The sequence below is a fragment of the Pogona vitticeps genome, chromosome 2 (genome assembly GCF_051106095.1).
Source record: "Pogona vitticeps strain Pit_001003342236 chromosome 2, PviZW2.1, whole genome shotgun sequence".
Lineage (NCBI taxonomy): Eukaryota > Metazoa > Chordata > Lepidosauria > Squamata > Agamidae > Pogona > Pogona vitticeps.
The window spans coordinates 12025205-12046580 of NC_135784.1; the positions used below are offsets into that span (position 1 = coordinate 12025205).

Genomic DNA, 21376 nt, shown 5'->3' on the forward strand with positions numbered 1-21376 from the left:
GGTAGGCCCGTTCCACCCTAGAAAAGCCGGTGGGGGCAGGGGACCTCTGACAGGCCTCCAACAGTTGCGGGGAAGCCCTCGGAGGCCTCGGGCAGCAGCAATGGTGGCAGCGGGGGACCCCTGGAAGGATTCGGACCAGTAAGGTGTTTATTTTAATTTTTTGTGGGGGGGGGGTATTTTTTCTTAGGTCGTACGGATTAATGGGTTTTCAATGCATTCCAATGCGAAATGGACCCTTGACCTATGGACTTTTTGACCTGCAGCCACCATTCCAATATGGATTAATTCCGTAAATCGAGGGTCCACAGTACACACAAGCTAGATTGGGCATCCTTTAGTCTCGAGAGACAATAGTAATGTGCCCTGAATAGAGGTCTTGGAACAGCGTCTCGTGTGGCTGAGAAGGCCAATTCGAGAGTGACCATCCCTTCCACACTGAAGACAAATACAATCTATCCTGTGTCCAGCTCCCTGATTTTGCTGCTTTTGGGACTTCCTCTTGGCCTGCTGGACAAGGGTTGCTTAAAAATGGGAGAGGCCGTGAAGCACCGTCTGCCTCCAGGCTGAATGCTGTTGAGGTCCATTCCTAAGGCCTTCAAATCCCGCTTGCAGATCTCCGTCTATCGGAGCTGAGGTCTCCCTCTGGGGCGCTTTCCCTGCACTCATTCTCCATAAAGGAGATCTTTTAAAAGCAGAAAACAGGCTGCTAATAATCAATATATTCCACACACTGGAATTCATTGTGTGAATGTGAAATTCAGCACAGGTCCAATCTCAGGAGTTTTTAGCCATGTGACCAGGCCCTAAGCAGGGTTTTAAAACAAGCTTAAAATGGGTCAAACCCCAGGGGTTTTGGATGTGGGACAAGGCCCAGGGAGTAGATAGATCCCTTTAAAATAATATCAGCCAAGTAATAAAAGGGTCCACACTTAATAGGTGGGGGCGGAGAGACAAACGAGATCCTAATCTTTTTGGCCTTCCAGAACTCTGCCGCAGGGCCTACAATGAACGAGACTTCAAGCTAGACCCACCGCTCACCTTTCCTCTGAAGGGCTTCCACCCTGCGGTGTTCCTGGCCTTTGTCGAGGTGCTCCAAGCAGCCTTCCCCATGTCGAGAGAGGAGGGGAGATCCGTCTCTTCTCCCCAAGCACCCTCCTTCATGAATCCACCTGGGACATCCTGCCTGTTGTAGCCATGCTTCAGATACTCTTTTCACTGCCCGTCTTCTCTCAGCAGCTCCCACCTTGGATGTTCTGCCAAGTCTTTAGAGGGCCGGTCTCCTCTTTGGTAAGCACAGAGCAGGGAGGCCGTGGGATGAACATGGCCTCCCGCTCTGGGAGGACCCCTTTGCACCCTCAGCAGCTGGTGCCAGGACCATTTACACACCTCTGCTTTTCTTACTCCTTGCTGAGGAGCGAGAGGGGGTACCAGCTTATCGGTCACAATCCTCTTCCGTGTCTCCAGCAGGAGAGACCATCGGGGGCAATCTGCCACAGATTCGAGCCTTCCTGTGGCCATTTCGGGGTGCAGACAAGCAGTATGACCAAGCAACGTATGCCCAGAAATCAGAATATGAAGCCTTTAATTGTCAGCTATTTGCTGATGACTTCATTCCCATTGTGCACACAGAATCCGGCTTTCTCAGTTTAGCCTTTGGCATTTGTGTCTCTGTGTGTGTGTGTGTGTGTGTGTGTGTGCATGTGCATGTGTGTGTGTGTGCACGCGTGCATCGGTCAGTTGCCCTGGAGGGGAGGAAGCCTGTGCAGCCCACAGACAGTGAGGAGAGTGCCTTGGCTCTTGCACACGCCACAACACAGACTTCCTTCGCAACTGAACCGGATGTACACATCGCACTATCAGCCTCAGTTATGGGCCTCTGGGCAGAATTCTCATAATGGCATCTCGATCCCGTCCTTTTGTAGATGGATGCTCTTTAGAACCCCAATCACAAAAAATTCCTTTGGGGCTCATTGTGAGAAAGCAGGGCAAGACCCTCACGCTGGGAAAGGAGGAAAGGCAGCAGGAGGAGGACCCAATACGAGACAGACTGACTTCCTAAAAGAAGCCCCAGCCTGGAGTTGATGCATGAGCTCAGCAGGACCGTTAGGGACCGGGCGATTTGGAGAGCGCTCCTTCACAGGGTCATCAGAACTGAAGGAGAGCCCTGTGGTGGGGCTACTTGTCCTCTGATCTTCCTCAGTAGGATGTTAGATGCCTTCCGACCTGAGGGGCTCATCTTCCAGCATCATATCTTTTTAGCCTTTTGTTTCTCTCCATGGATTTTTCTTGGCAAAGATCCTGGAGTGGCTTGCCAGTTCCTGCTCCAGGTGGATTACGTTGAGTCAGAACTCTCCACTATGACCTGTCCGTCTTGGGTGGCCATGCACAGCGTAACCCATGGCTTTTCTGAATTACTCAACCCCCTTCGCCATGATAAGGCAGCAATTTGTGAAGAGGAAATGGAAGGATAGGAAGGGTAAAATTTAAAAAGAATCAATGAAGAGGGTTTTTTTTGGAGAAGAATACTTGTTAAATCTGTTATGGGTGGAATAGCGGTTGAGAGAAGGAGTAAAAATTAAATTGAAGGATAAGCAACCAACAAAGTTTGAAAATATCATAAAGAATATGGAGAATGTGAGATGAACAGAAAAAAGGAGAGAGAGAGAATTGGTAGTATTTATAAAATATTGACAGAAGAGGCAGATCAGTAGGCAGATTAAGGAAAAAATGAAGAGGAACAGGAAAATGTATGGAATAGAAGGGTGTTTAAAACAGTGTCTCTCTCTCTCCTTCCAGACCAAGCCTGACCCTTCTCAAGACACCTGGAAGGGCTGGGCGTTCAACCCCTTCTCCGGCCGTCCTGGTGGGTCTGCAGAGGGACAGGCCACCCACCTGGCTCTGACGAATCTCCTTGGCTACCTGGAGAGAAAAGGGCGGTCGGATCTCCTCTCCCTCCTGTTGTTGAAGACTCACAATAAAGCAAGTTTACGATTTGCTCCCGACACCCAATGCACAACCTGCAGAAGCAGGAAGCCCACCAGTGGAGCAGCCATTGGCAGGTGGGACCTCCACCCTCTGTGCAAACAGATATTTGGGGGGGGGGCTTTTCCTCTAGCAATTGGGAGTGGGAAGTTTCCACTGTGGGAGGGGTGGGGAAAGGAAGCCCACAGGGTGGGTTAGGGAACCCTGAGTCTTCAGATCCTTGTTTCACTACAATCCCCATTATTCCCGACCATCTGCCATGTGGCCAAGCCTTCTGGGAATCGAAATTCAAAACATCTGGAGGGCCAGGCCGTTCGCTCTCTCTCCTCCAGCATAAGACAGGATGAGAGAGACACACACCTGCAGCAAACCCCCAGATTCGCCCGCTTCCCAGGATGAATCCCTCTGAGCAGTTCATAAGGCCCTCCAGCCCCTGGGGCTTCCTCCTCAGCCTGATCCGGACGGATCCGCACGAGGTCCAGCAGAGCAAAGCAGAAGGGCCCAATTCTGTGCCCCAAGAAGGCCTCCTTCACGTCACAAATCTTGATTCAGGGAATACCTCATGCCGGAAGGGGCACAGACTGCGTTGGCGGCTTCTTCAAGAACTGAAAGGGCTCCTCACAGGTAAGCGACCTCTCTGAAGCCGTCTCCCTGAGATTTGGCAGGTTGGCCCATTATTTTATTATTATTATTATTATTATTATTATTATTATTATTATTATTATTATTATTATTATTATTATTATGGCACCTTTATTTCCTGATAAGGAGACTCAAGTGGATTACAATATTAAAAGAGCAGAACTGAAAAAAAAACTGTACACCACTTTAAAAAATCTGTAGTCTAATTAAAAGTGGGGAAGCGGGTGCTAGCCAGGGGACCGACCATGAGGGGGGGAAAGGGCCTGGAGCCAGTGACTTGCGTGTTCAGAGTTCCCCTCCCCCCTCCTTGGACTGAACGGGGGGGTGCTGTTCCAGTTGTGGGGCGGGTGTGAAGATGGAGAAGAAGGGGGGGTCCCGGGAGAGGGGCTTGTGTCTCCCGGCTGGAGGAGGAGGCGGGCCTTCCTTTGGGGAAAGGGGCTGGAAGGCTGCGGGGAAGGGAAGAGAGCCCCCCCCCCCCCGAGGCTGCGCTTTTCTCCCCCCTCTAGAAGACTAAGGGAGGGGAGGCTCTTAATTATTCTTATTAATTATTACTCCTCCCCTTCCCTCCTCCCACGCCTCCCTTCAGGCAACTCTTAAGGGGAGGGGAAAGGGGAGGGACCATAGAGCTAAGAAGGAAGTAGAGGGGCCTCCCTCCATCTCTCCTTGACCGGAAGCGGAAGCCAGGTGCCTGCTGTCCTCTCTCTCCCACCTCTATGGTTTTCCTCCCGAAAGGAGGTGCGCCGAGGACGGTAGGGGTGTGTGTGTGTGTTTTTGTGGGTCGGTGGGGGCGATTTCCAAATACGAACATTAGGGGCCACCTCCCCAGGGACCTCGCGGGGCGGGGGGAGGAGGGGGAGGGGCCTCTTTTCCATCCGGTGGAAAAAGCTCCGCAAAGCCAACGTCTCCCCCCCCCCGCCTGGAAGGAAAAGCAGGAAAGAAGGACCCTCCTTTCAACCTCCCCCCTTTTTATTCCTCCTCTTCGTGTAATCCTGGGAGACCTTCTCCCTCCGGGGCCAACCCACCCCCCTCCCAGACCACAGCTGGGTTCAGAAGATCTCTGGCTCTCCTTGGGTGCCCCCTTTCAGATCCCTCTTGATCTGGTCCCCATGGGGCTCCCTGGTGGGGCACACCCTTGCACGGGGGGGAGGCTTTGTGGCCTACTGGGAAGAGCCGGGCCTTTTGGGGCAGGAAGTCGAAGTTAGGATTGGAGGCGATGCCCTCGACACTTGTCAAAAGACCCCGGCCGGTCCCTCTCCGGCTTCCAGGGACCAGGCTCCCTCCTCCTGCCCCCTCCACACACCCCATTGACTCCTCAAGGCAGAGGAGGAAGGAAGGCCTGGCCACCCCAAAGGCAAAAGCCGAGATTTTCCTCCAAATCCAGGATCGGAAAGGAAAAGCCTCCCAGACCGACCGCCCTCCGCCTGCAACCTGCCAGCTTTGAGGTTCTCCAGAATTCTTCCTCTGTGCAGGAGAGGAGATGATGGGGTGGAGGCATGAAATCCATGGGATCATGAATTAGGAGAGGGGGAGAGAAGAGGACAAATAAGGAAATGCCTTGCCCTCCCCCACGCCATTCCACCCTTTGGCCCTCTTTCTGTCCCCACTTCCCCCGCTTCCCTAGGCATCATCCCCCTTTTTTTCCCACCTCTCTTTAGCCCCTTTGTGATTTGCTTTCCCATTCCTGCTTTGTTCCCTCTCTGGAGGGGGGTAGGAGGCCACGGGTTAACCTGGCCGCCCCACAGGAGGAGAAAGGCACACCTTGGGAGTAAAACCTCCTCAGTCTCATTATTACCAGTAACTTCCTTTTCCCCCCAAGAAGCCTCCAGCGGAGCCTTTTTCTTCAAGCGTAGGAGGATGGGCTGCTATTCAGCAGGCTGGTAGGGAATTTGAACCCAGGTCTCCTGAATCCTCCCACCACCCGGCTTCTCTGCACTTGGGCAGAGAGTCTTTTCCTTTCGCCGGGGATCCTGCTCGTCCTGACCCCCACACTCTCACAGAGGTCAGGAACTCTTAGTGGGACCCTAACCCTGCTGTTGACCTGACCCGGAAGGCTTTCTTGGGAATCTCTCCTCCCTCCCCCCCCCCCAAATTTCAGGGATCTAGAAGGAGGAGGGCAATAGATCTCTTTCCCTGCCTCTGGATGGAGACCCAAGAAGGTAGGCAGGAAGAGGCATAATGTTTCCTCCTCTGCCCAAAATATCCCCACCACTGCCATCTCCTTCCTCTTCCACCTCCCCAGCTACCTTTCAACCACCCCTCATCTTTCCTTTTTCGGCTTCTCCCTGCTTTTTCTCTCTTTTTCTCCCCACCTTGGATTCTCCCCTAAGCTGGGAAAGAGGGGTGAGTGGGACAGAAGAATTAGGAAAAGCATGCCCCCCTCCAATTGGAGGGAAAAGAACCGATCCAGACCATGTTTTCCCTCCCCTTGGAAAGAGAAGTGAAGGGGGGGCAGGCGACTCTCCCCACCGGGATGAGATATTATGGAGAAACAGAGATCCCTCCCCAGCTGAAAGGTACAGGGCCTTTTGGGGGACCCCCTGGCCTTCCTGGAGTGTGGAGAGGGAAGGATCAGGAAACCCATCCCCGGTCCTCTGAGGATGGAAAGAAGGAGCCGACCTCAAGGTCCCAGAGAGGCAGATCTTCCAATCTTTGTGCGAATGGAAGAATTGCATTGACTCCTTTATTGTGAACTTATAAAATACCTATATTATTCTGTATTGTATTGACCTTCTGTCTGTCTGTTTTGTTCGGTTTTGCTCATTTTAAACTCCTCTTAGTGTAATTTAAGTTTATATTGTTATGTTAAACATGCTGGTGGGGGGGGGCCATTTACACACCTGTGCTTGTCTTACACCCTGCTGTGGAGCGCGAGAGAGGGCACCAGCTATCGGTCAAACTCCTGTCGCGTAGCTCCAGCAGGAGAGACGCCATCATTGGGGGCAGTCTGCCACGGATTCAAGCCTTCCTGGGACCATTTCAGGGTGCAGACAAGCAGTATGACCAAGGGACGTGTGCCCTGAAATCAGAAAAGGAAGCTTTTAATTGTCAGCCATTTGCTGATGACTTCATTCCCATTGTGCACACAGAACACGCCTTATTCCATTTAGCCTTTGGGGTCAGGAAGGGCCCTGGTGGCCGAATATTCTCATAGTTGCATCTGGATCCCACCCTTTTGTGGATGGCTCTGCTGTGGCACAATTCGAGTCTGGATGCTCTTTCGAACCCCAGGCCACAAAACGCCTTTGGGGCTCATTGTGAGAAGGCAGGCAAAGACCCTCAGGCTGGGAAAGGAGGAAAGGCAGCAGGAAAAGAGGAGGACCCAATACAAGACAGACAAACTCCCTAAAAGAAGCCCCAGCCTGGAGTTGATGCATGAGCTCAGCAGGACCATTGAGGACCGGGCGATTTGGAGAGTGCTCCTTCACAGGGTCATCAGAACCGAAGGAGAGCCCTGTGGTGGATCAGGCCCAGGGACCCTCTTAGTCCCACTTACTATGTGCCTCCCCTTTGTCCCCACCAGATGCCCCCCTGGGGAGCCCACGAGACCCCCCCAGATCCCAGTCTCCCGATGGGAACCCTCTTCCTCCCCTTCATCCGGCCTTTTGGGTCAACCCGAGGCCTTGACAACTTGGTGGCCCCGAACAACGAGCGAATCTTCAATGGCTTCCAAGGGCCTTCAGCTCATGCCCTGGTTCTCATTTGATGACCATTTCGTCACTTTTCCTCCCTTTATTTTGTGATTTGAGTTTTGTTTTGGCCCCCTCTCCCCAGGGAGATCAGGAACAGGTCCTTCCCTGTCACTCTTCCGAAAAAAGGCTAAAGACCTCCGTCTCGTCAGGCAGGCTTTTGACAATTACTGCATAAGTGAATCCTTGAACCCCATTTTAGCAGAGAGTCTTAATCTTTTCCATATTTTCAGGTTTTCACCTTTTAATTGTATTTTAAATCATATATTGTTTAATTTGTCTTTTAATATTTTAATTTATTGTGCCCTGATGGCTTCCCTTTCCCCAAGAAGACGAAAGGGCGGGTGCTCTTAATTATTCTTAATACAGTAATTATTACTCCTCCCCTTCGTCAACCGTCTCCTCCCTTCAGGGAACCGTTAAGTGAGGGGGGGAAAGGTGTGTTCTACTAGTCACATTGTTGTTGCGTAGTAGTTTAGTCGTGTCCGACTGATGATCATAGCCCCACTCAGCTCCAGGTCTTGTTTTTGCTGACTGCGTAGAGCTTCTCCATCTTTGGCTGTAGAGAACATAATCAATCTGATTTCGGTATTGCCCATCTGGTGATGTCCATGTGTAGAGTCGCCTCTTGTGTTGTTGGAAAAGACTGTGATGACCAGCTTGTTCTCTTGAGAAAACTCTATTAGTCTTTGCCCTGCTTTGTTTTGTACTCCAAGGCCAAATTTACCTGTTGTTCCTTTTATCTCTAGACTCCCTACTTTAGCATTCCAGTCCCCTAGAATGAGAAGAACATATTCCTTTGGTGCCAGTTCTAGAAAGTGTTATAAGTCTTCAATTTAAGTCTCTTCAGCATCGGTGGTTGGTGCATAAACTTGGATTATTGTGATGTTGAAAGGTGTGCCGTGGATTCGTATTGAAATCATTCTATCATTTTTGAGATTGTATCCCAGTACAGCTTTTCCCACTCTTTTGTTGATTATGAGGGCTACTCCATTTCTTCTATGGGATTCTTGACCATAATAGTAGATATGATAATGGTTTGAATTGAATTCGCCCATTCTTGTCCATTTTAGTTCACTGATGCCCAGGATGTCAATGTTTTATTCTTGCCATCTCCTATTTGACCACATCCAGCTTATCAAGGTTCATAGATCATACATTCCAGGTTCCTATGCATTTTATTTCCTTTCACCACCTGACTTTCCTGTCACGTTCGGGCGCGTCTGCAGCTGAGCATCCTTTTGGCTTTGGCCGAATCCCTTCATCAGCTCTGGGACTACTTGTACTTGTTCTCCGCTCTTCCTCAGTAACATGTTGGACGCCTTCCAACCTGAGGGGCTCATCTTCCAGCATATTTTAGCCTTTTATTTCTGTCCATGGAATTTTCTTGGCAAAGCTCCAGGTGGATTGTGTTTAGTCAGAACTGTCCACTATGACCTGTCCGTCCTGGGTGTCCCTGCACGGCATAGCCCATAGTTTCTATGAGTTACTCAACCCCCTTCGCCACGTCATGTCAAGGAAGGGACAGGTTTGTTTTCCACAGCTCCAGACACTAGGACAAGGAGCAATAGCTTCAAACTACAGGAAAAGAGATTCCACCGGAATCTCTGGAAGAACTTCCTGACAGTCAGAGCTGGTCGCAAGTGGAAGAGGCTGCCTTGGAGTGGCAGGAGTGTGGTGGAGTCTCCTTCTTTGGAGATTTTTAAGCAGAGCCTGAATGGCTTTGAAGGAGTTCCTGCATGGCTGGGGGGTTGGACTTGATGGCCCGTGGTCTCTTCCAACTCTATAAGTCTATGATTCTAAGTCCAAACCCCCTGCTCAGTACATCAATCCCAATTAGAGTGTATCTGATAATAAATGACTGTCAGGCTTTCTTTTCAATGCCTCCAGCCCTGGAGCCTTCACTACCTCCCAAGCTAGTCGGTTCCATTATTGTAATCTCAGATTAACGCCTGCAATGTAAGTATGTTCAATACCTTTTCAATCATTTTCTTTCTTGACTCTACCCTGAACTCTCAGCTGTGGCAAGGTTATTCTCCCCTGTGACCTTGTTCCCAGACTTGGCTGAAAAGCTCCCTCTTTCAAGCATCAGTTTTTCAACACATCTTACATTTCCACTGGGCTGACTTTCCTGGATGCCCTGCGTGTCCAGAGTTCCCCCTCCTTCCTCGGACTAAATGGGGGGGCTGTGCCAGTTGTGGGGCGGGTGTGAAGATGGAGAAGAAGGTCCTGGGAGAGGGGCTTGTGTCTCCGGGTGGGAGGAGGAGGAGGAGCAGGGCCTTCTTTGGGGAAAGGGGCTGAAAGGCTGAGGGGGAAGGGAAGAGACCCCCCCAGGCTGTGCTTTTCTCCCCCCCCAAAAGAAGACCAAGGGCAGGGAGGGGGTCGGTTCTTAATTATTCTCATTAATCTTTACTCCTCCCCTTCCCTCCCCCCCACGCCTCCCTTCAGGCAACCCTTAAGGGGAGGGGGAAGGAGAGGGACCATAGAGCTAATAAGGAGGTAGAGGGGCCCCTCCCTCTCTCCTTGACTGGAAGCGGAAGCCAGGCGCCTGCCGTCCTCTCTCTCTCACACACACACCTCTATGGTCTTCCTCCCACCAGATTTGCTGCCTGGGTACCAGGCTATCCTCCATATTACTTTATCAATGCTTCGTGCTCTGGAGAGGACACTCCAGCTTCGCATACAGTGTCAAAACAACACGGGAAGTAGCAGTTTCCAGTTATACATCTTTGCTCGAGTGGCGTTGAGTATGACACTAGGTGCTACTTCTGTCGGTGGGGAGGTCATTACACCTCACTAGGTAGCTACCGCCCACCTTAAGCAGGGCAGCCCCCAGCCAGTAAGGTGCTACCTTGCCACAGTCTGTTAACCTCATGCGTAGGTGGGGTTTAGGGTGAAAGCCAACAAGCAGATCGATAACCCTGCACCATGCAACAATCATAAGAAAACTTCTGCCATAAAGCTGGGCACCTGTAATGTACTGAAAATGACCCCTGGCTTTTCTGACTACGGCTTTTCTGATGACCTGCAGGAAATAGATGATGTGCACAAGACAGCTGTCATCAGCACGGAACTGAGTAGACTGCAGATTGATATTGTTGCTCTGCAAGAGACAAGATTGCCAGACTCGGGATCTGTCAAAGAAAAAAAACTTCTCATTTTTCTGGCAGGGAAAACCATCGAATGAGACCAGGGAATATGGTGTTGGCTTTGCAGTCAGAAATACTCTTCTGAGATGCATTGTTCCACCTTCTGTGGGGAGTGAAAGAATCCTATCTCTGCAGCTCCACTCATCAGCAGGACCAGTAACCCTCATTAGTGCATATGCACCAACACTGTCATCCACTCCAGAAGTGAAAGACAAATTCTATGATGACCTGGCAGTTACTATCAAAAAAGTCCCTGAAAGAGAGGCACTATTCATTCTTGGAGACTTTAACGCTAGAGTTGGTGCTGATCATAATTCTTGGCCCACTTGTCTAGGCCATTTTGGCATTGGAAAGATGAATAAAAATGGCCAACACTTGCTGGAGTTTTGCTGTTATTATGGTCTCTGTGTCAGCAACACATTCTTTAATATGAAGCTGCAACACAGAGTTTCCTGGAGATATTCAAGATCCAAGCATTGGCATCAGCTTGATCTGATCCTCACTAGACGTTCTAGCCTTCCTAGTATTATGATCACACGCAGCTACCAGAGTGCTGATTGTGATACTGATCACTCCCTGGTGCGCAGTAGAGTAAAACTGCAAACAAAGAGATTGTATCAGACGAAAAAGGAAGGAAGACCACGTATTTACATCAGCAAGACTTGCAATCAAAGAAAAGTGGGGGAATTTGACCAAGCTCTTGAGGAAACCCAGGCCTGGCTGATGCAAATGCATCTGAACGATGGGAACATTTCAAGAACGCTGTTTATAACACCGCCTTGTCCACATTTGGCAAGAAGACCAAAAAGACCGACTGGTTCAAAGCCCAGTCAAAGGAATTGATGCCAGCCATCGAGGATAAGAGTTATCTAGCAGCGTACAAAGCCTGTCCTAGTGAGTGCATCTTGCAAGCTCTTCGAGGTGCTCGTAGCCAAGTCCAACATGATGCTAGGAAATGTTCCAATGATTATTGGCTTCAGCTCTGCTCTCAGATACAGTTAGCAGTGGACACAGGTAAAATCAGGGGAATGTGTGATGGTATCAAGCAGGCTTTAAGTCCAATACAGAAGAAATCTGCTCCCTTGAAGTCTGCTACAGGCATAATCATCCAAGACCGTGCACAGCAGATGGACCGCTGGGTGCAGCACTACTTTGAGCTAGATTCCAGAGAGAATGTAGTAACCAAAGAAGCATTAAATAACACAGAGAGTGCCTGCCTGTCTTGGAAGAGTTGGACAGTGAACCAACCTTAGCAGAAATAAAAGTGGCCTTGGAATCCCTCGCCTCTGGCAAGACACCTGGAAAGGAAAACATCCCTGTTGAAGTGCTGAAGTGCTGTAAAGAGACTATCACCACCAAACTGTTTGAAGTCTTTCATCTTTGCTGGAGTGAAGGTGGAGTACCACAGGACATGAAGGATGCAAACATCGTCACATTGTACAAGAACAAAGGAGACAGGGGCGACTGCAATAATTACTGTGGCATCTCTATCATGCTGAAGCACACCTTTGGAACAGCAACAGAAGGTGTCTATTTCCGTACTAGATCAGATGGAAAGCTCTTTAATCTCTCTAGATTGAGAGCAAAGACCAACGTCCAACTGAAATGCATGAGGGACGTCCTCTTCACTGATGATGCAGCCATTGTTGCCCACTCTGCTGAAGACTTCCAACAACTCATGAATTGTTTTAACAAACCCTGCCAAAACTTTGGACTACAGCAGTACCTTGACTTACGAACTTAATCCATATTGGAACGATGTTCATATGTCAAAAAGTTTGTAAGTCAAAGTACCATTTCCCATTGAAATGCATGGGAATGGAATTAATCCGTTTCAGCATTTCAAAGGCAAAAAAGCAGGGGGAAAGGGCTGGAAATTCCAGTTTCCTGCCCTTTCCCCCCTGCTTTTTTGGCTTCGGAGGTCTCAAATGGCTTCCTCTGATATTGGGGCGGGAGGAAGCCTTTTGAGAGTTCCGAAGCCACCGATCGCGGTGGCAGGGGCCCCCATGGAGGTCTTCCAGGGCTTGCCTGCCACCATGGGAGACCTCCCTAGGGGTCCCTGCCACTGCGATGGGTGCCTTCGGAGTTCCCAAACGGCTTCCTCTGATGTTGGGCGGAAAGCCCTTAGAGAGCTCTGCAGGCAAAAAGGCTTGGAGAAAGGGCTGGAAATTCGAATTTTCCGCCCTTTCTCCCTGCCTTTTTGCCTTTGGAGAAACATCACCCTCTGCAGCCAAAGCTCAAATTGTAAGCCACCTCTCCCTGTTACTTCCTTGGTTGCAGCAGGCACTTGTAAATCCTCCATTCTTTCAGAGATCAGAGATAAGCCAGCTTGATTGGTTACAGCTGTGGATTAGCCCCAGGCAATCAGTCAATCTGAAGCTTCTGAATGACTGCTTCCTCCAGAAATGACTGCAAACAAGCAGGAGGAGGGAAGGGATCAAGAAGCAAGCAAGGGAAGGAGGGAAGAAAGGTACGAGAGACTGAGGACTTCATCAAGCTTATTTAACTTTAAATGATTGTAGAAAATAGAGGGAGGGAGAAAATGAAGTGAGGGAGAGTGGATGGATCAATATGTGTATGTTTGTGTGAGGGAGAGAGAGAGACTGACTCAAAACTATGAAGAAGAACAGGCAAGCAAAAGAGAAGCCGCCTAGAGTGGTCTATTCAGCCAGATAGACGGGATAAATGAATGAATGAATGAATGAATGAATGAATGAATGAATGAATGAATGAATGAATGAATTACATTTATGATGACATTTCGGCACCAGGTCAAAACCTTCCTGTTCCAAATGGCTTTTAACTGAAATAATACCAGCTGTAGGTCTGATGGCAATTTTTAGAATATATATTTTAATTGCATTTTAATTATTTTGCCATTTTATTTTGCCTTTTAATTGTATTTTAAATGCTGTAAGCTGCCCAGAGATCTTCGGGTAGTGTGGGCGGCATATAAGTTAAGTTAAATAAATAAATAAATAAATAAATAAATAAATAAATAAATAAATAAATAAATAAATAAATAAATAGAGAAACCCTGAATTAAGGTGTGGGGGAAGGGTGGCTTTTTAAGGTGTTGTCTAGGTTTATAATTGCTTTCCTTCCAAGAATATTTATTTATTTATTTATTTATTTATTTATTTATTTATTTATTTATTTATTTATTTATTTATTTAATTTATACTCTGCCTATCTGGACCGATGGACCACTCTAGGCGATGGACCACTCTAAGAAGCAGGCGTCTTTGAATTTCGTGGCTGCTGTCACCCTCTGCAGTGACAATGGAGCCCAAGAAAGTAAAATCTGTCAGGGTCTCCATATCTTCCCCTTCTATTTGCCAGTAGGTGATGGGACCAGTGGCCATGATCTTAGTTGTTTTGATGTTGAGCTTCAGACCATTTTATGCACTCTCCTCTTTCACCCTCATTAAGAGGTTCTTTAAGTCCTCACTTTCTGCCATCCTTTTCCGTAGTCAATGAAGCAGAAGCAGATGTTTTTCTGGAACTCTATGATGTTTTCCATAATCCAGCGCATGTTAGCAATTTGGTCTCTAGTTCCTCTGCCCCTTTGAAATCCAGCTTGTACTTCTGGGAGTTCTCGGTCCACATACTGCTGAAGCCTACCTTGTAGGATTTTGAGCATAACCTTGCTAGCGTGTGAAATGAGTGCAATTGTATGGTAGTTAGAGCATTCTTTGGCAATTCCCTTCTTTGGGATTGGGATGTAGACTGATCTTTTCCAATCCTCTGGCCACTGCTGAGTTTTCCATTGATGATGATAAAAAACACACACTGGTCCTTTGATATTGGGCAGTGGCACCAGGGTGTGTGACATGACCTTTAGCCTGGTTTGTTCCTTTTTGCACAATACCCATAGAATGATTAAAGTGGTAGGGAAACCCCCCCCCCAATTCTTCGTTGGCTGTCTCTAGCAAGCATGTCATTGCTAGCACCAATCTGGCAGCCACTGGTGATAATTAAAACCTCTGCGAGCTAGCAAAAATTTAACGCAACTTCCTAGGCACGTTGGATACCTTACTACTCCCTATACCACACCATGGCTGGAGTGCAATGTGTTCCACCAGAAATAGTGTACATCTTTATCAAATGTGGTGCATCCTCCTACTTCGGTACACAGCCTGTGAAGATTCAATAATATTTTAATTCAAATAATGTATGATTTCCTTCCTTTCGAATCAAGGCGGTAAAGTTGGCGTATATAAATTTGGGGGGGGGGATAAAAGGTAAAAAAGTTCCCTGACCCCTGTATTAAACAGACTCCATGCCATCTGGAGATAATTTTTTAACCTTTTCTTTCAACTTCTTTTTAACTAGTTTCCTCATCTGTGGGTAGTCCGCCCTTCAGAAACCAAAGGACGATAGCACACCCAACTCACAGTGATTCTATGTTGGACTGAGACCCACCATCCATCTCCATTCTGATGGATTCTACCCCTTCTTTGACCTAGATAGCCACCCCACCTCCCACATGCCCCCTTCCTATCCCTCCTGGATAGCCTGGGACTGCGGAATCAATGATGGCCGCTGTATCCATGTTCTATCTAGCCTCAGTGTGCCAGTTCTCCACTCTTTGCTCAGACGCTTCAGGCATCTCTGTAAAAAGCACCTGGGTATGGGGTCCCCCAAAAAGGGTGGCTTGTTTCTTTTTTTCCTGGAGCTCCTTGAAACGAGGACACACCCATAATACTTTTGCCCATGAGGCAGGTAGTCATGCAGATGACCCTCGATGAAAAACACAGGATAGCCCCCAACCCACTGCTGTTTTCTGACTGCATGCTGGTTTTTATTCGTGCTTGCCAAACCTCTTCTCAAAGGATGAGAGAGGCAGGATCTGGGGCCCTGGCTTCCTTGCCCAGCTGCTGAACTCACTGCATCTTCTTACCCTGCCTTTCCCTTCTAGCTCTGCAGTTCTAGTATTCTGTTAACTCTGTACCTATTTCCCTGGCCATCTCTGCTTCCTCTCCTGTTTTCAGAATGCCTCATGATTCTCTACCCATAAGAGCATCTTATAAACTCTACATCCCATCCCTTTCATGGGCCTGTCCTTTCTCTTCTCCTGCTGAAGGATAATCTCTCCAGATTTTGTCAGTTCCCTGCACTGAGCACTCACTGCTCTTTACCCATTCTCGAGTCCAATAATTGAACTGCATTACATTCATCCACATTGACTGTTCCTTTTCTAACACTGTCCTCCCCCATGTTCATTTCTGCTAACCAATCCTTTAATTCAAATATTGGTTTTCTCTTTAATAAATTTGGGAAAATCCTTTCTAATTTTCTGGAAAATTCATGACAGTCATTGGAAGGATTAAAAAAGAGAATTAAAAATTGATGTTCGGTACAGTTTTCATTTTAGACGAGACAATTTCAACCAAAGTGTGATGGCTAATCTTCCTATAATCATTTAAATTATGTTTAATTTCTAACTTCAACTTTTCAAAATTTTGATTTTTAAAATCTTTTAATTTTAGTAACATTTATTCCTCCTTATCCTAGTCTAGTAATAGTATTTTTCCTCCTTATTCTACTAAAACAATGTCATCTCAAATTTATTCCTGTTTATTTTGTCCTTTCCCCACTGATTATAACTGCTGCTGATCATGGTGATCTCTCCTTAAGAGGCATCTAGAACAGTGTTTCCCAACCTCTTTTGAGTTGTGACCCCCTTGTATAATTGCTACGCGATCTACAATTTTCATTAAAAGGCATTTTAATGTGATAACGACATCACATCAAAATAGACTTTTCAGAATAGAATTGAATGCTAATAATTAAGGAAGGGCTGCAAATCAGTGCTTTAGGAGCACTGATTGGACACTGTTTGAGGAGGACAATGTTAATACTTATGCCTCGACAGTACTGTTTTATATCAAAAGCTGCATCGATGTTATTGCTACTACAAGACAAGTACGAGTGTTTTCTAACAACAAGCCTTGGCTAAATAGAGAAGTGCGCCTTTTATTAAAAGCCAGAAATACTGCTTTTCATTCTGGTGATGAACTACAGTATAGAGAGGCCAGAGCTAAACTGAAAAGGGGCATTAGGGATGCCAAAGCTATGTACAGCCAGAGAATTGAACAACACCTTGAAAGTTCTGACACTCGCCGAGTGTGGCACGGCCTACGACAAATCACTGGTCAGAGTAACAAAAACAGTCTGTGTAGCAGCAGTGATTTTTTGGCTGAGCAGTTAAATCAATTTTTCAGCCGTTTTGAGGTGAAAACAGGAACAACCATTATTCCAGCACCTACTGTCCATAATACATCACTAGAATCTACCATCGACAGACAACCACTAGTACTGCAGATTTCAGATGTGAGACGCGCTTTCCAGAATATTAATATTCGAAAGGCAGCTGGACCAGATGGAATCATGGGACGAGTTGTTAGGTGCTGTGCTGCAGAATTAGCTGGAGTTTTTACGGATATTTTCAATCTATCCTTGTTGCACTTAGAACAACAGGGAACTTATGCGAGGCTGTTGTTTGTGGATTATAGCTCTGCTTTTAACACCATTCTACCAAATAGGTTGTTTTTAAAAATGATCAACCTGGGATTACCTCAGGAGATCTGCATGTGGATAAAGGATTTTCTGACAGATAGGCCACAGTCAGTAAGGATGGGATCCCACCATTCTTCTACCCTGGTACTAAGTACAGGAGCTCCCCAGGGCTGCGTGCTAAGTCCTTTCCTCTATTCCCTGTACACACATGATTGCACCCCACTATATAACACCAATGCAATTATTAAATTTGCGGATGATACAACAGTGGTGGGACTCATAAATAAGAACAATGAGTCTGCTTATAGAAAGGAAGTACAAAGATTGATACTATGGTGTAAAGAAAATCATCTCACACTTAACATCAAAAAAACTAAAGAACTCATAATTGATTTTAGGAGGAAGAGAAATGTACATTTACCACTGTACATAAACGGTGAGGAAGTGGAGAGAGTTGGTAGTTTTAAATTTCTGGGCACTTACAGCTCAGAGGACCTCTCAAGTCACACAGCATCCTGAGAGACTCTTCCCATCCTGCTTATAACTTTTTTGAACTGTTACCGTCTGGCAGAAGATATAGAACAATTAAGACTCGGACCACACGTTTTCTAAATAGTTTTTATCCTAGAGTTATAATTGCAATTAATAATGAGCTTAAAGACCACCAGTAGTGAATAATTAGTTGGACTGTGTTACTTGGCCTGAGGTATAGATGTTTGTATTTTTAGTGGGGGATTTCTAGTGGGTGGGGAGTGTTTGGGGAATGTTATGTGTGTGCATGTGTCTGGTCTCTGGGTGTCTGTGAATTTCGTTGTATGATATACTGTGTATATACTTACAATGACAATAAATTATATTATTATTATTATTATTATTATTATTATTATTATTATTATTATTATTATTATTATTATTATTATTATTATTATTATTATTATTATTATTATTATTATTATTATTATTATTATTATTATTATTAAATCTGCCTCTACCAAATGAAAATTGAGAAGGAAATAAAGTTAATATACTTTGAGGTACTTTTTTTGGGTGTGGAAATGTTCCTTCCTTCATGACTCCTGCCCCCAAAAGGTTCCTCAGTGAAGTGCTCCCCCCACCTCAAGGCCAAAGGAGCACCCTCAGGTCCAGCCACACACCCACCCTGTTTCTCCTCCCTCACCTTTTTGCCTGTCTTTCCTTCCTCCTCCGTTACTCAAACGGAGCCCAAATGCATTTCTCCTTATCCCTGCAGATTTCTGAAGTGGTTGTTTCTTTTCTTTTTCTAATCTACCAGATGAAGAACAGGAGAAGAAAAATCGCCCAGCAACACCTGGGGCATCCTCAGCAGAAACACATGAACAAGGAAAAAACAGAATTGAAAATCCAACAGGACAGGAATAGATGTCACATGAAAGAACTCATGCAAGGGAGAAACCAAATAAATGCATGTCACCTCAGTAGACATCAAATAACTCATATAGAGCAGAAAGAGTATCCATGCATGGAATGTGGAAAGAGCTTCAGCCGGAAGGATCACCTGCACTCACATCAACAAACTCACACTGGGGAGAAACCATATAAATGCATGGAATGTAGAAAGAGCTTCAGACACAGTAGTTACCTTAGTTCACATCAAAGAACTCACACCGGGGAGAAACCATATAAATGCATGGAATGTGGAAAGAGCTTCAGTCAGAGCAGTGCCCTGATTTCCCATCAAAGAACTCACACTGGGGAGAAACCATATACATGCATGGATTGTGGAAAGAGCTTTGGTCACAGTAGTTACCTTAGTTCACATCACAGAACTCACACTGGGGAGAAACCATATACATGCATCAAATGTGGAAAGAGTTTCAGTCACAGTAGTCACCTGAGTTCACATCAAAGAACTCACACTGGAGAGAAGCCGTATAATTGCATGGAATGTGGAAAGAGCTTCAGTCGGAGTGGTCATCTGAGTTCACATCAAAGAACTCACACTGGGGAGAAACTGTACAAATGCATGGAATGTGGGAAGAGCTTCAGTCACAGCAGTGCCCTGAGTAGACATCAAAGAACTCACACTGGGGAGAAACCATATAAATGCATGGAATGTGGAAAGAGTTTCCGTCTCAGTAGTGTACTGATTTCACATCACAGAACTCACACTGGGGAGAAACCATATACATGCATGGAATGTGGGAAGACCTTCAGTCAGAGCAGTGCCCTGAGTTTACATCACGGTACTCACACTGGGAATAAACCATATGCATGTATGGAATGTGGGAAGAACTTCAGTTGTAGGAGTCACCTGAGTTCACATCAAAGAACTCACACCGGAGAGAAGCCGTATACATGCATGGAATGTGGAAAGAGTTTCAGTCACAGCAGTAACCTGAATTCCGATCAAAGAACTCACACTGTGGAGAAACCATATAAATGCATGGAATGTGGAAAGAGTTTCAGTCACAGCAGTAACCTGAGTTACCATCAAAGAACTCACACTGGGGAGAAACCACATAAATGCATGGAATGTGGAAAGAGCTTCAGTCACAGCAGTAACCTGCGTTCCCATCAAAGAACTCACACTGTGGAGAAACCATATGAATGCATGGAATGTGGAAAGAGCTTCAGTCACAGCAGAGCCCTGAGTTCACATCAAGGAACACCGGGGGAAAACGGTATATAAATGCATGGAATGTGGAAACAGCTTGACAGAGTAATAAACTGGGTTCACATAAAAAAAAAAACTGATACTGGGGGAAAACCATAAAATGGCACAGAATATGGAAAGAGCTTCAGTGACGGGATCATATACTAAACATCAGAGAACTGCCACTGGTGAGAAACTGTATAAATACATGGAATGTGGAAAGACTTTCAGTCATACCAATAGGTCCCATCTAAAAAATTCACAATGGGGAGAAAACATAGAAATACACATGTTCATATCAAATCCTATCAATGCATTGAATGTGGAAAGATTCAGTTAGACCTTAGTTATCATTGTCACGATCTCTACCTGACAAGATAAGGATCGTGGGTCAGGGAGTCACTGTGGGTACAAACTACCACCTTTGGTGCCGAAGGTAGGTGCTTTAAGCCTCAGAAGTGTTTTCCTAAAGAGGTAATCGGCTTGCAGGGTGCATACATAATATTTTCCTTGAAACCATATTTTTCCACACTTCATATTTCTCCAAAAGTTAATCTTGTCACAGGTGTTAACTGGATTTTGCAAACAGGGTCTTAAGAAGCTCATAAGGATGTTGCAAATGTTATGTGGGGAAATCCTATTTTTTAAACCCCTTTTTATTATTGCTGTGGGTGCTTAATAAATGCTTAGTATCCTCTGAAAAGGCCTATGTTTTTTTAAAGCCTATTGAGGTGGCCTGAAGATCATAAATTTCTACAGAAGGTCTTATTAATTTTTCAGCCTCTGGAATATAATTTTTTTTCTGTGCTTCAAGACTGTAAGATTGAATAAAACCCCTTTTGAAATGTACTGTTCTGTCTTATTTTGTTTCCCCCTGAGAACCAGGATCAAGAAGGCTTTGCTTTTCCCTGAGCTTTGGACAACAGAAGCAACCTTAACCTTGCAGGGTGCATACATAACAGTCGTTTCCTTTTAGAAATGCTTTTTAAATTCATATATGACATTACTAGAGCAACCTGGCCTAGAGGAATGTGGGGCATTACATGGACAGGGGTTCTAGTAGCCATGATACCTCCCAAGTTGACCTTTTTAAATGCAGGTGAAACCCTATTTTTCCACACGCCATATTTCTCCTTATACAGAAGCTTTTTATACCTTTCTCCAGGTAATCAACATAAAGCAAAATGTATATCCACCCCCTCCTTTCCCCCTGCAAATAAACAGGGGTTTATTTTCCTGACCCCCCCCCCCCTACAGTGATGTAACAACCTTGGCTATTGGAGTCCAGAGCTGCTGCTGAGAACTTTGGCTAAGAAGAAATGGCTCAGGTAAGAATAGTAGTTAATTCTATAATCTTTTCTAGAATTTCAGCACTAAAATGCAAGTTCACCCTGGTCCTGACACGCAGCAGAAAGGTGAGAGACTGACTGTTTTAAAATATATTTTTATTTTACTGCTAGACACAGAAAAAGTTTTTAGGTAATACAAGACCCATCATCCACTTACAAAATATTAGTAAAATTTTATTGTAGTTTCACATCTTGTCTGAGAAACGTGTTTAACCCCTTTTCATGTAACAGAGAGAGAAAGTAGCGGTTATGTCTTTGCAGAAGAGGTCCATAGCTGTAAAAATGGTCTGTTTAGAAAGCAGTAATGCTGTTTTTACTTTAGATAAGGGTAAAAATACTTAGTGTTACATATCCAACTGCCGTTTTGAAGAAGCCACTCTCCATGTTGACTGATTATATAGGTCGTGATACAGG

At 46.0% G+C, this 21376-nt stretch overlaps 1 protein-coding gene across 4 annotated transcripts in view; it reads left to right on the plus strand.

Moving 5' to 3' along the window:
* Positions 1-20462, plus strand: part of LOC110070877 (uncharacterized) — a 65308-nt gene extending 44846 nt beyond the window's left edge. For 2 of the 4 annotated variants that reach the window (XM_078387858.1, XM_078387857.1), the window contains exon 4: positions 18273-20462. In XM_078387858.1, the coding sequence (XP_078243984.1) occupies positions 18273-19649 (1377 nt within the window). In that variant the 3' untranslated portion in view covers positions 19650-20462. Of the gene's footprint in view, positions 1-4261; positions 4374-18272 lie in introns of those variants that run through there. The other 2 variants (XR_013542535.1, XM_078387856.1) reach the window with 2 other exon arrangements.
* The last annotated feature ends 914 nt before the right edge of the window (positions 20463-21376 follow it).